This window comes from Saccoglossus kowalevskii, chromosome 7, assembly GCF_978046115.1.
Source record: "Saccoglossus kowalevskii chromosome 7, keSacKowa6.1, whole genome shotgun sequence".
NCBI classification, from domain to species: Eukaryota; Metazoa; Hemichordata; class Enteropneusta; family Harrimaniidae; genus Saccoglossus; species Saccoglossus kowalevskii.
Window position 1 is genome coordinate 24451552 of NC_140647.1, and position 14473 is coordinate 24466024.

Genomic DNA, 14473 nt, shown 5'->3' on the forward strand with positions numbered 1-14473 from the left:
TTTTGTTCAGGGTTATTAGATATTAGTATATTGTTATTTTTACTTTAATAACATTTAGCATATACACTGTGATTTTACTACAGGACAACCAAATGTTGCTATAATCTGTACATATATTACAGAAAGGCTATCAACTGTAAGATACAAAATAATATAGGGCATACCACTACTTGTTCCTTTGGTGTGATCAGTACTTGGTCTGTAATCGGTTGGCATGGCTGTACTGCCTTGTTGTCGGTCCCATGCAAACTGCGGTTTGTCTCTGCGTTTCCTTGATCCGGTATAGGCACCTACCCAACCACACATGTCATCTTCAAAGTCGCAAGTTGAATTTACTGCAAAATAGTAAACCATTAAAGGACAGTGGTCGTCACTCCGCGCATGCCCCAGATATGGGTCTCGTATTAAAAAAAAGATGGCGACTTTGGCTGTTGTACATATCAATGAACTGAGACATTACCAAGGTAAGTTTGTGATCGGAAAGTACTGAAGGAGTCACCAGTGATAATGAGTGTAAGTTGCGCCCAGGTCAAAACTTATACTCATAGGATTGCATTAGATTCAGTGTAGATTGTAGGAAAATCAGTGTTTATCAACACAAATGTCGCACATGCGTGGCACGACGACCACCGTCCTTTAAATATTCATCAACAGGCTCTTAATAGATTAACATTGTCTCCTTCCGTTTGATAATTGTACACTGCTTGCGAATTTGGTTATACAATATATCAGGATTTATGAAAATGACATTGACAATAACATTATGTCAATGTCAATGACTATAACAACTGATAACTTACTGCATCTGTCAGTCTCTTCTTGACCATCTGAGCAGTCACTATAGAAATCACAAACACTTTGTGGTGCAATGCACACATTATCTGCTGTACAGTAAAATTCTCCGGTTTCACAGGCTGGATGGAGAGTTGTGGATGGTGGGAATGGTGGAGGTGTTGTTGGTGGCGCTGTTGGCAGTCGACCTAAAATGTCCAAATATTACTTTGTTATTATTATCATAAATCATATCGATTGTCAAACTCATAAATAATTAATGCAATAAATTTGGTCTTTTGTAAATTTGTAAATACCTATTGTCGCTCTAATAATAGAAGGTATTTTAAAATTTTGTTTTGGCAATTTAGCAACGAGCTAATTTTGTTTAAAGGACATTGATACTCAGGAAACTTACTAATAGAACTGAGTGAACAGGATGTAGTAAAAGTGATGTCATCAAGTGCAATATTGCCATAGTAACTATCTCCAGCAACACCTTCAAATACAACCTGTTGAATAAATAAAACTAATGTAATATGTGTGATACTCTGTCGTTCTAGCTTTATTATGAATTATCAAGCATACTTACATATACCAAAGTTATTAACTTTATTCTTCCAGATCTATGTGCTAAATTTGACCAACATTTAAACAGATAAATAAAGCCATGGCTAGAATAGGACAATCAACACATATATACAAGGCAGAATAAGGCACGTCGTAAAAAAAGTATCGACAAACAAGCTGTTTTGTATTAGTCTAGTTATTAAAGTTGCATAGCCAATAAGGTTCAATTTTATAAGCAAATTTGCATTCATTCAAATACGACGTGAGCATTGATTGTAAATGTGTAACTTCTCTATTGGAATGTATACAGACCTGGAAAGCCGAATTAATATTAAACGTAACTTCCGCTCTATCCCAGAATGCACCATTCTCACCCGTCTGTTGCCACACACGAGTTTGTCCTTGGTTTGTATTGTCGTATATACGAGTGTAGATATTCAATTTCCCCATATTTGTACCATACATGTGATAAAAGAATCGCATCTGAAAAAGTAAACATCGATGAGAATTGGCAGTTAATACATTGTCAAATGCGTTTTCATTGATAATTATTCTACCCTTTCTAGTATTTCAATAGCAACTGATTTTGGAACCATTACTCTAGCCCCCCCCCCCCCGAGAAAGGGAACGTTATAATTATTTGGCATGCCTTTTAAGATTTGCTACAGCCTTAGCATCATTCCCACAGTTAACAGTCTGCTGAATAGTAAATGCAAGCTGTTATCAACAAGTACTTGCTAACTAGTGATTGTGGTGGACAGTTTTCAAAAATGAATTAAGTACATTATGAAATATAGGTAATAACCACGTTTGGCGCAATAGAGACGTTTGTAGATGTAGCATAACTTACTGTACATGTTTCCGTTGTCGTGGGTTGAAATATCGGACTGATGAGCTGAGCAGCATAGCCATACTGACCATAGGAAGGCTGGATGTATATATAATATCCTGCATAGAACAAAAGCTTTAGTTTGAACAGGGTCACTACTACAATTAATATGGTTTTAATATAATAATGCATTTGAATATTCACATATGTACAACACGAATGAATTATTTCACTTTAGCTTTAAAGTTAGGATTAATATATTAGACTGTTTACAAATGTCTATTAAAAAGTGAGAAGGAGTTTGTAACGCTTTTGTTTTCAACAAAAAAAGCTTTGTTTAACTTTGTTTTATATATTAGACAGCTCAAAATACAAAATGAATAAATGATGCTGCCAAATGTAAAAGCTTTATAAATAACATAAAGTGTAAACTACAACATATCGAAACGATGCAAATTATGAAAGTCAAATCAGTAAAAAAAAGTTGTATGTTCTAACCTGAAATGTTTGTGTATGTATGATCATAACCTGGTCCTGAATAGCCAAACTGAGTTGGTCCTGATAATCGGAGCCAGTCAAATTCATCTGTACTAGTAGATTGTGACCAATCACAGAAATCGTCTTGGAAATCACACTGCTTATATTGATCTGAAAGAATCATATAAAAAATCTCACAACAAATATATTTCAAAAATCTAAAATATGAGACTACCGGGGTAATAGCTTGGATAACATTCACACTAAGGCCAGACTTTTTTTTATTCCTTGTTTCTCGAGTTTTTATAAGGCAATTTTTTTGAGGAGGGCGGAAAAAAAATAAAATTAATTCTTTTTTTCCATTAGATTTGTTTGATTCTCAAAGAATTGTAAGTGAGATCATTGATCGGAGAGAAGAAATGAAATAAAATTTTATTCCATGTATAACCTTGTTTCTCATCTTCGCGAGACTTTGGTACTTTGATCATGATACTCCCACGAAAATGCAACTTAGGTTTGTTATGTGGCGGGCGGAAAAAAAAATGAAGATAAAAACAATTTTTTTTAGCAATTTTTTGCACTTACAAGTTGGCGGGCGCAAGAAATTACACTGAAATAAAATTTTATTTTTAATTCATTTTTGGCTCCTGTTCATTCGGCAGGTTCGTGAAACAAGGGATAATAAAAGTCTGGCCTAACAAAGATTCAAATTGGACTTCAAACACGTACACCCTCACATGAATAAGGCAATGCCTTGTCAATCTGATCGATATGATGAGTAACCAATGAGCATAATATAACCCCCTGTGCAAAGACAATTTTAAAAGTGATAATAAAAAAACGAAATATCAATTCAGTTTCTTTTCTACTCACAGTTTAATATTAAGTTTCCTACATTGAATCGTCGTCAGTTATGTGGGGCATTTGTGTATATTCATATACCAGATGTTAATCAAATTGATGTACGACTCATCCTAGTTATCACCACTAAATCGTTATCAAAACATGACTATTCAACCATTAATATACTACTTACCACAGTTTATTTCATCTGAGTTATCACCACAATTATCTACAAGATCACAAACTAAATCTATATCAAAACATGACTATTCAATCATTAATATACTACTTACCACAGTTCATTTCATCTGAGTTATCACCACAATTATCTACAAAATCACAAACTAAATCTATATCAAAACATGACCATTCAACCATTAATATACTACTTACCACAGTTCATTTCATCTGAGTTATCACCACAATTATCTACAAGATCACAAACTAAATCTATATCAAAACATGACTATTCAACCTTTAATATACTACTTACCACAGTTTATTTCATCTGAGTTATCACCACAATTATCTACAAGATCACAAACTAAATCTATATCAAAACATGACTGTTCAACCATTAATATACTACTTACCACAGTTCATTTCATCTGAGTTATCACCACAATTATCTACAAGATCACAAACTAAATCTATATCAAAACATGACTATTCAACCATTAATATACTACTTACCACAGTTCATTTCATCTGAGTTATCACCACAATTATCTACAAAATCACAAACTAAATCGTTATCAAAACATGACTATTCAACCATTAATATACTACTTACCACAGTTCATTTCATCTGAGTTATGACTACAATTATCTACAAGTTCACAAACTAAATCTATATCAAAACATGACTGTTCAACCATTAATATACTACTTACCACAGTTCATTTCATCTGAGTTATCACCACAATTATCTACAAGATCACAAACTAAATCTATATCAAAACATGACTATTCAACCATTAATATACTACTTACCACAGTTCATTTCATCTGAGTTATGACTACAATTATCTACAAGTTCACAAACTAAATCTATATCAAAAAATGACTATTCAACCATTAATATACTACTTACCACAGTTTATTTCATCTGAGTTATCACCACAATTATCTACAAGATCACAAACTAAATCTATATCAAAACATGACCATTCAACCATTAATATACTACTTACCACAGTTCATTTCATCTGAGTTATCACCACAATTATCTACAAAATCACAAACTAAATCTATATCAAAACATGACTATTCAACCATTAATATACTACTTACCACAGTTCATTTCATCCGAGTTATCACCACAATTATCTACAAGATCACAAACTAAATCTATATCAAAACATGACTATTCAACCATTAATATACTACTTACCACAGTTCATTTCATCTGAGTTATCGCCACAATTATCTACAAGATCACAAACTAAATCTATATCAAAACATGACTATTCAACCATTAATATACTACTTACCACAGTTTATCTCATCTGAGTTATCACCACAATTATCTACAAGATCACAAACTAAATCGTTATCAAAACATGACTATTCAACCATTAATATACTACTTACCACAGTTCATTTCATCCGAGTTATCACCACAATTATCTACAAGATCACAAACTAAATCTATATCAAAACATGACTATTCAACCATTAATATACTACTTACCACAGTTCATTTCATCTTAGTTATCACTACAATTATCTACAAGATCACAAACTAAATCTATATCAAAACATGACTATTCAACCTTTAATATACTACTTACCACAGTTTATTTCATCTGAGTTATCACCACAATTATCTACAAGATCACAAACTAAATCTATATCAAAACATGACTATTCAATCATTAATATACTACTTACCACAGTTTATTTCATCTGAGTTATCACCACAATTATCTACAAGATCACAAACTAAATCTATATCAAAACATGACTGTTCAACCATTAATATACTACTTACCACAGTTTATTTCATCTGAGTTATCACTACAATTATCTACAAGATCACAAACTAAATCTATATCAAAACATGACCATTCAACCATTAATATACTACTTACCACAGTTCATTTCATCTGAGTTATCACCACAATTATCTACAAGATCACAAACTAAATCTATATCAAAACATGACTATTCAACCATTAATATACTACTTACCACAGTTTATTTCATCTGAGTTATCACCACAATTATCTACAAGATCACAAACTAAATCTATATCAAAACATGACTATTCAATCATTAATATACTACTTACCATAGTTCATTTCATCTGAGTTATCGCCACAATTATCTACAAGATTACAAACTAAATCTATATCAAAACATGACTATTCAACCATTAATATACTACTTACCAGTTTATTTCATCTGAGTTATCACCACAATTATCTACAAGATCACAAACTAAATCTATATCAAAACATGACCATTCAACCATTAATATACTACTTACCACAGTTCATTTCATCTGAGTTATCACCACAATTATCTACAAAATCACAAACTAAATCGTTATCAAAACATGACTATTCAACCATTAATATACTACTTACCACAGTTCATTTCATCTGAGTTATGACTACAATTATCTACAAGTTCACAAACTAAATCTATATCAAAACATGACTATTCAATCATCAATATACTACTTACCACAGTTCATTTCATCTGAGTTATCACCACAATTATCTACGAGATCACAAACTAAATCTTTATCAATACAGGCACGTGTAGTTGTACACCAGAAATTTCTGAATGAATCGCATAACACTGCTGGACCTGGCCATTTGCAATCTTTGAATGACATATCATCAATAGCTGTTGCAGCTAAATAACTACTATAACGATTCTTTAACAACTTTATCTGAAAATAAAAATAAGCGTTTTCTAGTTTAACAGTTGGTCGATAGCCAATCACATAGCATTATAATTCATTATACGACACTCATCATTTGGACAAAATTATACCACAGTGTATTAAAATTATGTTTATGCACATGGTGGTGAAAACATCACAAGAATAATAAAATAAATAACGAAACTAATAAAACTAAGGATGATAAATAAACGTTAAGCACTATATGTTGTTTGGATGAAATGGAAATCCGAAAAAGGCAACATTATGTTACCAAACAACTGATACTGTGACATCGCCTCTATTCTCAACACTTTCCGTATAATATTGGGTGAAAAGTGGCATGTAGTGCATCCTGTTTTTTCCTAAATGTTACCTTTCTCAATGATTGACTGAAATATTTATTCGTTTTCCCAACTTATACCTTTGAGCGACAAGATTTCCCCCAGATAATTTTGATACAACGTTTTGTCTGTATTTTTCCATACTTTAATAATTATAATATTGGTCCAAATGAAAAATAAATTTCTATTTGGTTACAAAAATTATAAAGAAATTATAAAGAAATTTGTATTATAAATTATAATGTGACTGGTGACAAAAGTTGACAATGGCGCCCAAAGGGTTAAAGTACCACTTTAAAACAAGACGTTGCTAAAATGTGATATGCTGAAACACTATCAGACAATGACAAGAATGAGACATTCCACCATCAATTCAGTGTATTACAAGAACAACTTTATGAATTACGTTGCAAAGTATTTATATATATATATATATACACACGAGGTTTTAACGACCTGTAAACTGTTAATTTACCTGCCATGGGCCAGTTTGTAATCCAACACCAATTATCACGTTCTGCCATTCATCACCAAAACTTTGATACCACGCCCATAACTTGACATCTGTATCACCCTGTATTAGGTAGATTTCCAATGTATATGGCCTAATGCCATCCATATATAACCACAAATCCAGTCTACATCCAGGGGCAGCTGTGGAAAATTGTGGGCTCAGGTATTCAGCTGTCTCAATGGCATATGCACCAACGGGTACCAGGTATACAAAGTAATCTATATAGAGAGATTATTAAACAAATTGGAATGCAGAATGACCTGGGATATTAATGCAATTTTATTTTGGTCAATAACAAGGGTTTGATTATCAAAACAGATCATAAACGTTTACATGTGACAAGATCAGTGGCTCATTGTTTGTTTATTTGTGTGTTATTATTCTAATGGTATATACTAGTTGTTTGCCAACGTTTACTACAACCATATATCTTCTGTGGGATAAGAGGTTAAATTTTGGAAAACCACTACTCCCATTTGTCCCATTATCGCGGGTCATGGACGATTATGGCTTTTTATAAGCAGAGCAGCCCAATAGGTTATTTGCTTAAGGTCATCTAGCAAGCCTAAGTATGAGCCTCTGGGAAAAGTACTTAGTTTAATTGGCATTAGGACCTGACCACAGCTTATCAAAGTAATGAAGGAGATTGGGGAGAAAAATATAGGAGTTCATTCATGTAAAGATGCAGAAAGAAAAATTAAAGAGGCTTCATCGTGGAACCAACAAATTCTCTGTCAGAATTCAATTTGTCTCTACATGCAACCTCCCAATATAGTTATGAAGAATTTAAATACAACGATTTGCAAATCTCCACAAAAGGGCAGCAATGTTGATTAAAGCGCGGTAGTTGTCGTGCTGCACATGTGCGACATTTGTGTTGATAAACATTGATTTTCCCACAATCCAATGCGTTCTTCAAATGGAAATCACAAGTATGAGGTTTGACCTGGGCTCGACTTGCACTGATTACCGACGGTAACTCCTTCGATACCTTCCAATCACATGAAAATTGCCTAATTTAAGTTTGGAAACGTCTCAGTTTGTACTCGTTGATCTGCGCAACAGTCAAAGTCGCCATCTTTGTTTATATGAGACCCATATATCTTGCACATGCGCAATTAGGTGTTCAAGTAAATAACAAAATGATAATAACAAAAAATGACAACAATTAATTATTTGTATTTTAAATGGAGAGTGTAACGTATGAGTGAATTCTGAAAGTTATATATAACTCAGTAACTATGTTAAATACTTACTATATTTAGAATTATGTGTGTGATCAGCTGCTGGAGCTAATTCTGGTGTATGTCGCAAATCATATGCACGTGCTCTATGCCAATTAAAGTTGTCATCAGGCGTGCCTTCGTACCAGCCGCACTCAGATATGGGATACTCAAAATCGCAAGTAGTAGCTGCAGTAGTGAGTACGGGAAAATAAAACATATATAGATTAATGTAAATCAAGAATTTCATATATGTAGAATGAATATAAATAAAATAAATTTTCTTATTCGTGTACATTTGCCTCTCGTTTTAGAATGAAAATAATTTACAGTACTTACGACATTGGCTCTCGTCATAACCATCTGTACATTGAGGAGTGAAATCACAATATTGTGTGTCATCTAAACATGTACCGTCACTACAGTTAAATTTACCAGGGCCACATGGATTAGAACTAGCAGACGGTTCTGTGAAAACACAAATAAGAGAAGAGTTATATTATAATAGTGTTATATAAATGGATATGCTTCATGTAATACGTTTACATCAGTATATGTGTAACATTAAAGATATAGATTCATCACTTGAGATATGTTCTGCAATCGCAATGTATCATGATCATTTGGCTTCTTATTAGTTGCTAAGTAACATTGTAATATTTTGTAATATATCAAAAAAATGAATTGTTAATCTCCATCGCAATAAATTGCGTTTTGAAAATCTTGGATGTGATATCGCAAATGATACGGTACTTTAGTGAGATATGGTTCCGCGTGTTTAATACTATTATTTCTGAAACAAGTGTTTTACCTGGTGTTGGTAGGAGTACAATAGCCTCAGTAGGCAATCCTACAAATCAAAGAGAACAAATATTCATTGCTAGATACGTTATTTGTGGTGTCCGAGTTCTAGCATTACTATTTAATAATTATGGGGTTGAGCTCACTACACCCCATTTAGAACTGTTCTCATTAGAGCAATTATCTTTGATGTGATATTTGTGCTTTCAGTAATGAGATGTTTGTCGTCATCGTGAGTTAGAATTCCGTATATGATATTATTGTGTGCCTGTAAACTATTAAGGTTAAAATTATTATGTTATGCCGTTTTTTTGTGAACGAATAATGAATGCTTATTAACTATTGGCATAGTAACTCTTTATAGTCGTAATTCATTTGATTTACAATAGAATTATTGCTAAAACTAGTTATAACTTACCAATACAGATACCATCACTGATAACAACGTCATCAATAGCAATGTCACTATTAATACCACTTCCTCTTACTCCAACAAATATTAACTACCAAAATATAACCAAATTAACTGACGAATCAAGTTTTGATATAGTTTGTATTATTATTATTATTGCACATATTCCGCAAACGATACGGTTATAAGTCAATCTCCTGGACTTTGTATGGCATTTTACCATACTGTCAAATATTTTTGTTGATCACCCCAAGTACATATTTATAAATAGAAATATTTTGAGTTAAACCTGAAAAAGTGTCGCGTTCATTTGATTGACAGTTTATCAGAAAGGAAACGCACTGTTGAACAACATTCGGTTGTGTATATACCTGGTACTCCTTTACATGTCTGTATGGAACTCTACCATACTGCCAACTATTTCCCTGGTCACCGCTGAGTGTCCATATAGTGAAAGAAGTATCATCATTAGTAGCTATGTCGATTCTTAATGTACCCATACCAGCTCCATACATGTGATACCAAAACTCTAAACATTTGTGATCTTTACTACCTGGCAATGGTTCACTATAAAGTGAAGCAGAGTCATCCATATCAGCATCGGTTCCTTGTAAATACAAGTAAGTCCCTACAAAATATAAAATAAAATAAAAACATTTTATTAGTGAAAACCAGAATTGGTTCTAATGGAGTAAATCCAGTGATATATCATCACATTTTGAAATTTAAGACATTCCGTTTTATCAAAATTCAAAATAGATGTGTCAAAAGTGAATTTAAAAGTAATTCATTTTGCTGATTGGTAATTCATCATAGCTCATTCAACATTGATGGGCATAAAAAGACAAGATTTAAGCGTGTACAAATATGTGGTAGAATGCAAACTAAGGTTACTATACCTTCATCAGTTCCTATGGTGTGGTCCTTACTTGGCCCACTTCTTGAGGAACCACTACCTCCTGTATTTAACACCCAGTCCAACTCATCTCCAATTATATTATTACTCCAAGTGCAATCACCAGATTCAAAGTTGCAGTTTTCTAGGAAATGAATTAGCAATTCATGTAAATTTCATACTCCCGTACTACGAATTCACTGAGATATGAATGTAAGGTTTTAAGCTATATATATAATTATATATTTGCATATCTTGTCAAAATTGTTTGAATAAACTGGCTACCATTCAGTCATTCAGAATCAAATTATAAAACGGGGCCTTCACTCAAATGGTTCTAATCGGTTGATCAAATTTCATTGAATTCAAGAATAAACTGACGTATATTTGCAAATAATTGTTTGTGTATGTATTAATCAAAGTATTTTTGACAAAATGCAAATACACACACACAAAAGTGACCTCCTACAGGCAACCATGAATCAAATCGCTCCAGTAAACCTAACATATCTGACGCTACTGCCAAGTTCCACTTAATTCGACATAAGCATAAAGAAGAAATAAAAGATGACAGGTTGACCTTTTCTGATTGTCTGCTTTAGAATAAAAAAATAACGTTAAGTGGTTTTGCAGTCACTCTCATTGTTGTTTTGTTTTCAACACCTTTAGTAGTATACTGTGGACATGATGAGAAAGCCATTTTTACACTCTCAATGTGATTGTTGATAGCAATGTGAAATGTTGACTCACCTGGATTTGGACAGTTATAATCCAATAATTGTACATCATCCAAACCGATATAACCACTAGTTCGAGAATTGCGTACAATTTCAAATACAATCTGGAAATTACTTCGTTGTGTTATAGACACTTGACCTGTCATCCAGCCATCGCCAATTTGTAAGTAGCGTATCCATATTGGGTGACTCATTTGTCCGTTTATCATAGTGTGAACACTGAAAACACCAATGTCATAGCTGCTTCTAATATAGTAGAACTGCAAACATCTGGTAGTTGTAGTAGACGTAATAGCTGTGAAATACCGTGCTACTCGTCCAGTGTTAGTAGACGATGCTGATACCAATAGATAATGACCTAAAACATGGAGAAATCCAAAATATAATACTTTTCTCTTATTTTAATGATATTTTCATTTCTCATCTTCTTTGAAGTAATTTACATGAGTGAAAACATATATTACATCTTACATGAACTTTATCTTCCACATTAACAACAATCAATTTGAGAAACAAAATGCTGTGTGTATGACTGGCTGATTTACGGATGGGCTGCCGATATATGCCTGCCTGTTTTCATCAGGAATTGGTAATCCGATTTGAATCAAACGCTCATGGGTGGTTCGTGAAACCAACATTATGCCCGATTGACAGAAGAAGAGTAGTTAGTAACTGTGTCAAATCAACACCAATTAAATCAGGAAACACAATGCAATATAAAGAAAAAGAAAATAATATTCTTACAGCATATGTACTGCAACCAACACATTATGGAAGTGTACATTACGTGCATGTGTTTACAAAGCGACCCAAATACGTGTATTTCATGTCAAAATAAAGAAACATAAATATACCTGCAATAGTACCATAGGTATTATCTTGAATCGGCCCATTTCTATCATCTGCTGAAGTCAATGTCCAGTTAAGATCAGCTGTTTGGTCAAATTCACCACCACACAGTGTATTTGCTTCAAAATCACATCCAAAATAATCTGAAATACAGTTATGAAAAAAAATGGTAGCTACGTTGAACACCGTATTCGAATGTAACCAATGCAAGCAAGCTGACTAAGGAGTGCAATAGGATATGTAGGTATTTTGTTAATGAAATGTATTTCACCTTGCACACAGTATCCATCTTCCAAACTAATATCATCCACAGCAACATCTCCATGGACTCTATAACCTTGTGTCGCTTCTAACACAACATTATGCGTCTCATCAGATGTCAGCAACAAGTTTACTCTAGCTTGGTTCCACTGGTCACCAAGTGTTGTTCGTTTTGCCCAGATTGGATTGAGTCTTTGACCAGCTTGTAAATAAACACTCAATGACCCAATATGGGCTCCGTATATGTGATACCTACATTACGAAAAAATAAATAGTAAGATTATGTTTTGTAAATGACTGCAAATATAAAACTTTATTCAATATCAATTTATTTATATTTATTCAATTTTAATCTTAATATAGTATGACGAATGTCATGTATTAGTGGTAGGTTCAAATTATTACGAGTTGAATGGCTTTTTTTTTTTTAAATCGAACACGCCCAATGAAACTTGATTAGATTTACGGGGATAATATCGTAATGTAGCATAGTTTAATGAGACCACTAAGCTGTAAATTATTTATAGAAAGGTGTCATGAAATGTGTATTAGGATGAATGTAAAAAGAGATCTTGGATGTTATGAAGTTTTGGGGATTTTATCAACTGACCATTGTGATTAGCCACTGACATTTAAAAAAAAAGCTCTGTGACAAGATCAAGTCCCAAAAGTTGAGAAGCAGTACAGAATGTAAAAGAAATGCTAGGCGGAGAACAGGTTCGTCATTCGGACGTCCAGCACCGATTACTTTTATTACAAGCCAAATTTGGATTACGTCCCAAAAACTCACCAGAAGGTGAAGCACTTTGGCTGGTTTGCGACAAAATCGACAGCTGGACTTTCAAGTCTCGCTGCATCCCCAAAGAACTGGTCTGCATTGTTATCAAGGTATATATACCATCCAGTCACTAGAATAATCAAAAAGTCTAATTAAACAGATTCTCAAATGAGTAAATAAACACATACTTAGCAATAAAATGAATTATTCACCTCCTCTGGTGTGGTCCCAGGATGGCCCTGTATGAGATGACCCTGTATCACCTTGATTTCTTATCCAATCTAATTCATCGTCAGCCGTTTGATTCCATCCACACAAATCACCTTCAAAGTTACAGTCAAACGGACTGTGGGACGCTGCAAAGAAATAAATTCTAACCAGTCATTTCGTTGCTGCTTCTTTTATACTATCTCAAACTTAAATCAATCTGAGTACAGCTTATTCCATTTTTTTTTGCTCTTGATGACATTTTTTAAATTTAATGTGAGCTTGGGTCTATGGGTTGAATTGTTATTTCGCATTCAAAAACATATATGTTGTGACAAAGTAATTTAAACATGCATATCGATGGTATGTTGTAACACACTACTCACGTGAACAGTATCCTCTGGTCATAGTAATATCATCAATACAGATATCACCAGATGGACCATTGCCTCTTGTTGCATTAAAGATTAACTAAAAATACAAAAATCATATAATTTCCAACAATAAAATGTAACAACATAATATGCCGGGGTATTTATTGTTGTAGACAAATTGGTCTACTCTGTTTCGATAAACACGAGTCCCGAGTTAATGGAAAACCCCAAATTTGTACAGGAGTCTGAGTGATTTCGTTGCTAAAGTATGACCGGAAATGACGTAGACTTATTCGATAACACAAAATTCTTAACTAAGAATAATTTTTACATATCAACTTACATAATAATCCTGTGTTTGATAAAATCCAACTCTCCCAGGCATCCACTGGTTACCTTGGTTACCACTCATAGTCCACAAATCAATGACGTCACCATTCGATAATAATTGTTGTACTGTAAGTGTACCAATTCCACCTCCATACATATGATACCAGAAGTTGATACACATGTCAGTATCGCTCATTCCAAATGGTTCACTGTAAACAGTGGCAATAGAACCTTGTGGAATACTGGACGCCTCCATGTAGAAGTAAGTTCCTACAAAAGAGGGGTACTTTAGTTCACTAGATATCGAAGTACAAATCTTCATATTCGTGTTTTTTAATGCGATGCATACCCATTTGTTGTAGAAT

At 33.3% G+C, this 14473-nt stretch overlaps 1 protein-coding gene across 1 annotated transcript in view; it reads right to left on the minus strand.

Moving 5' to 3' along the window:
* LOC100372184 (MAM and LDL-receptor class A domain-containing protein 1-like) overlaps positions 1 to 14473 on the minus strand; it is a 41939-nt gene that overhangs the window by 14114 nt on the left and 13352 nt on the right. The window contains 29 exon segments of the mRNA XM_085501870.1: positions 165 to 335; positions 801 to 980; positions 1190 to 1283; positions 1654 to 1824; positions 2192 to 2289; positions 2669 to 2818; positions 3684 to 3740; positions 4184 to 4219; positions 4584 to 4640; positions 4884 to 4940; positions 5084 to 5140; positions 5284 to 5340; positions 5684 to 5740; positions 5982 to 6017; positions 6182 to 6392; positions 7203 to 7459; positions 8498 to 8653; positions 8804 to 8932; positions 9276 to 9314; positions 9684 to 9768; positions 10049 to 10305; positions 10577 to 10717; positions 11323 to 11667; positions 12164 to 12301; positions 12430 to 12671; positions 13210 to 13327; positions 13410 to 13553; positions 13791 to 13875; positions 14122 to 14378. Coding sequence (XP_085357996.1) covers positions 165 to 335; positions 801 to 980; positions 1190 to 1283; positions 1654 to 1824; positions 2192 to 2289; positions 2669 to 2818; positions 3684 to 3740; positions 4184 to 4219; positions 4584 to 4640; positions 4884 to 4940; positions 5084 to 5140; positions 5284 to 5340; positions 5684 to 5740; positions 5982 to 6017; positions 6182 to 6392; positions 7203 to 7459; positions 8498 to 8653; positions 8804 to 8932; positions 9276 to 9314; positions 9684 to 9768; positions 10049 to 10305; positions 10577 to 10717; positions 11323 to 11667; positions 12164 to 12301; positions 12430 to 12671; positions 13210 to 13327; positions 13410 to 13553; positions 13791 to 13875; positions 14122 to 14378 — 3882 coding nt within the window.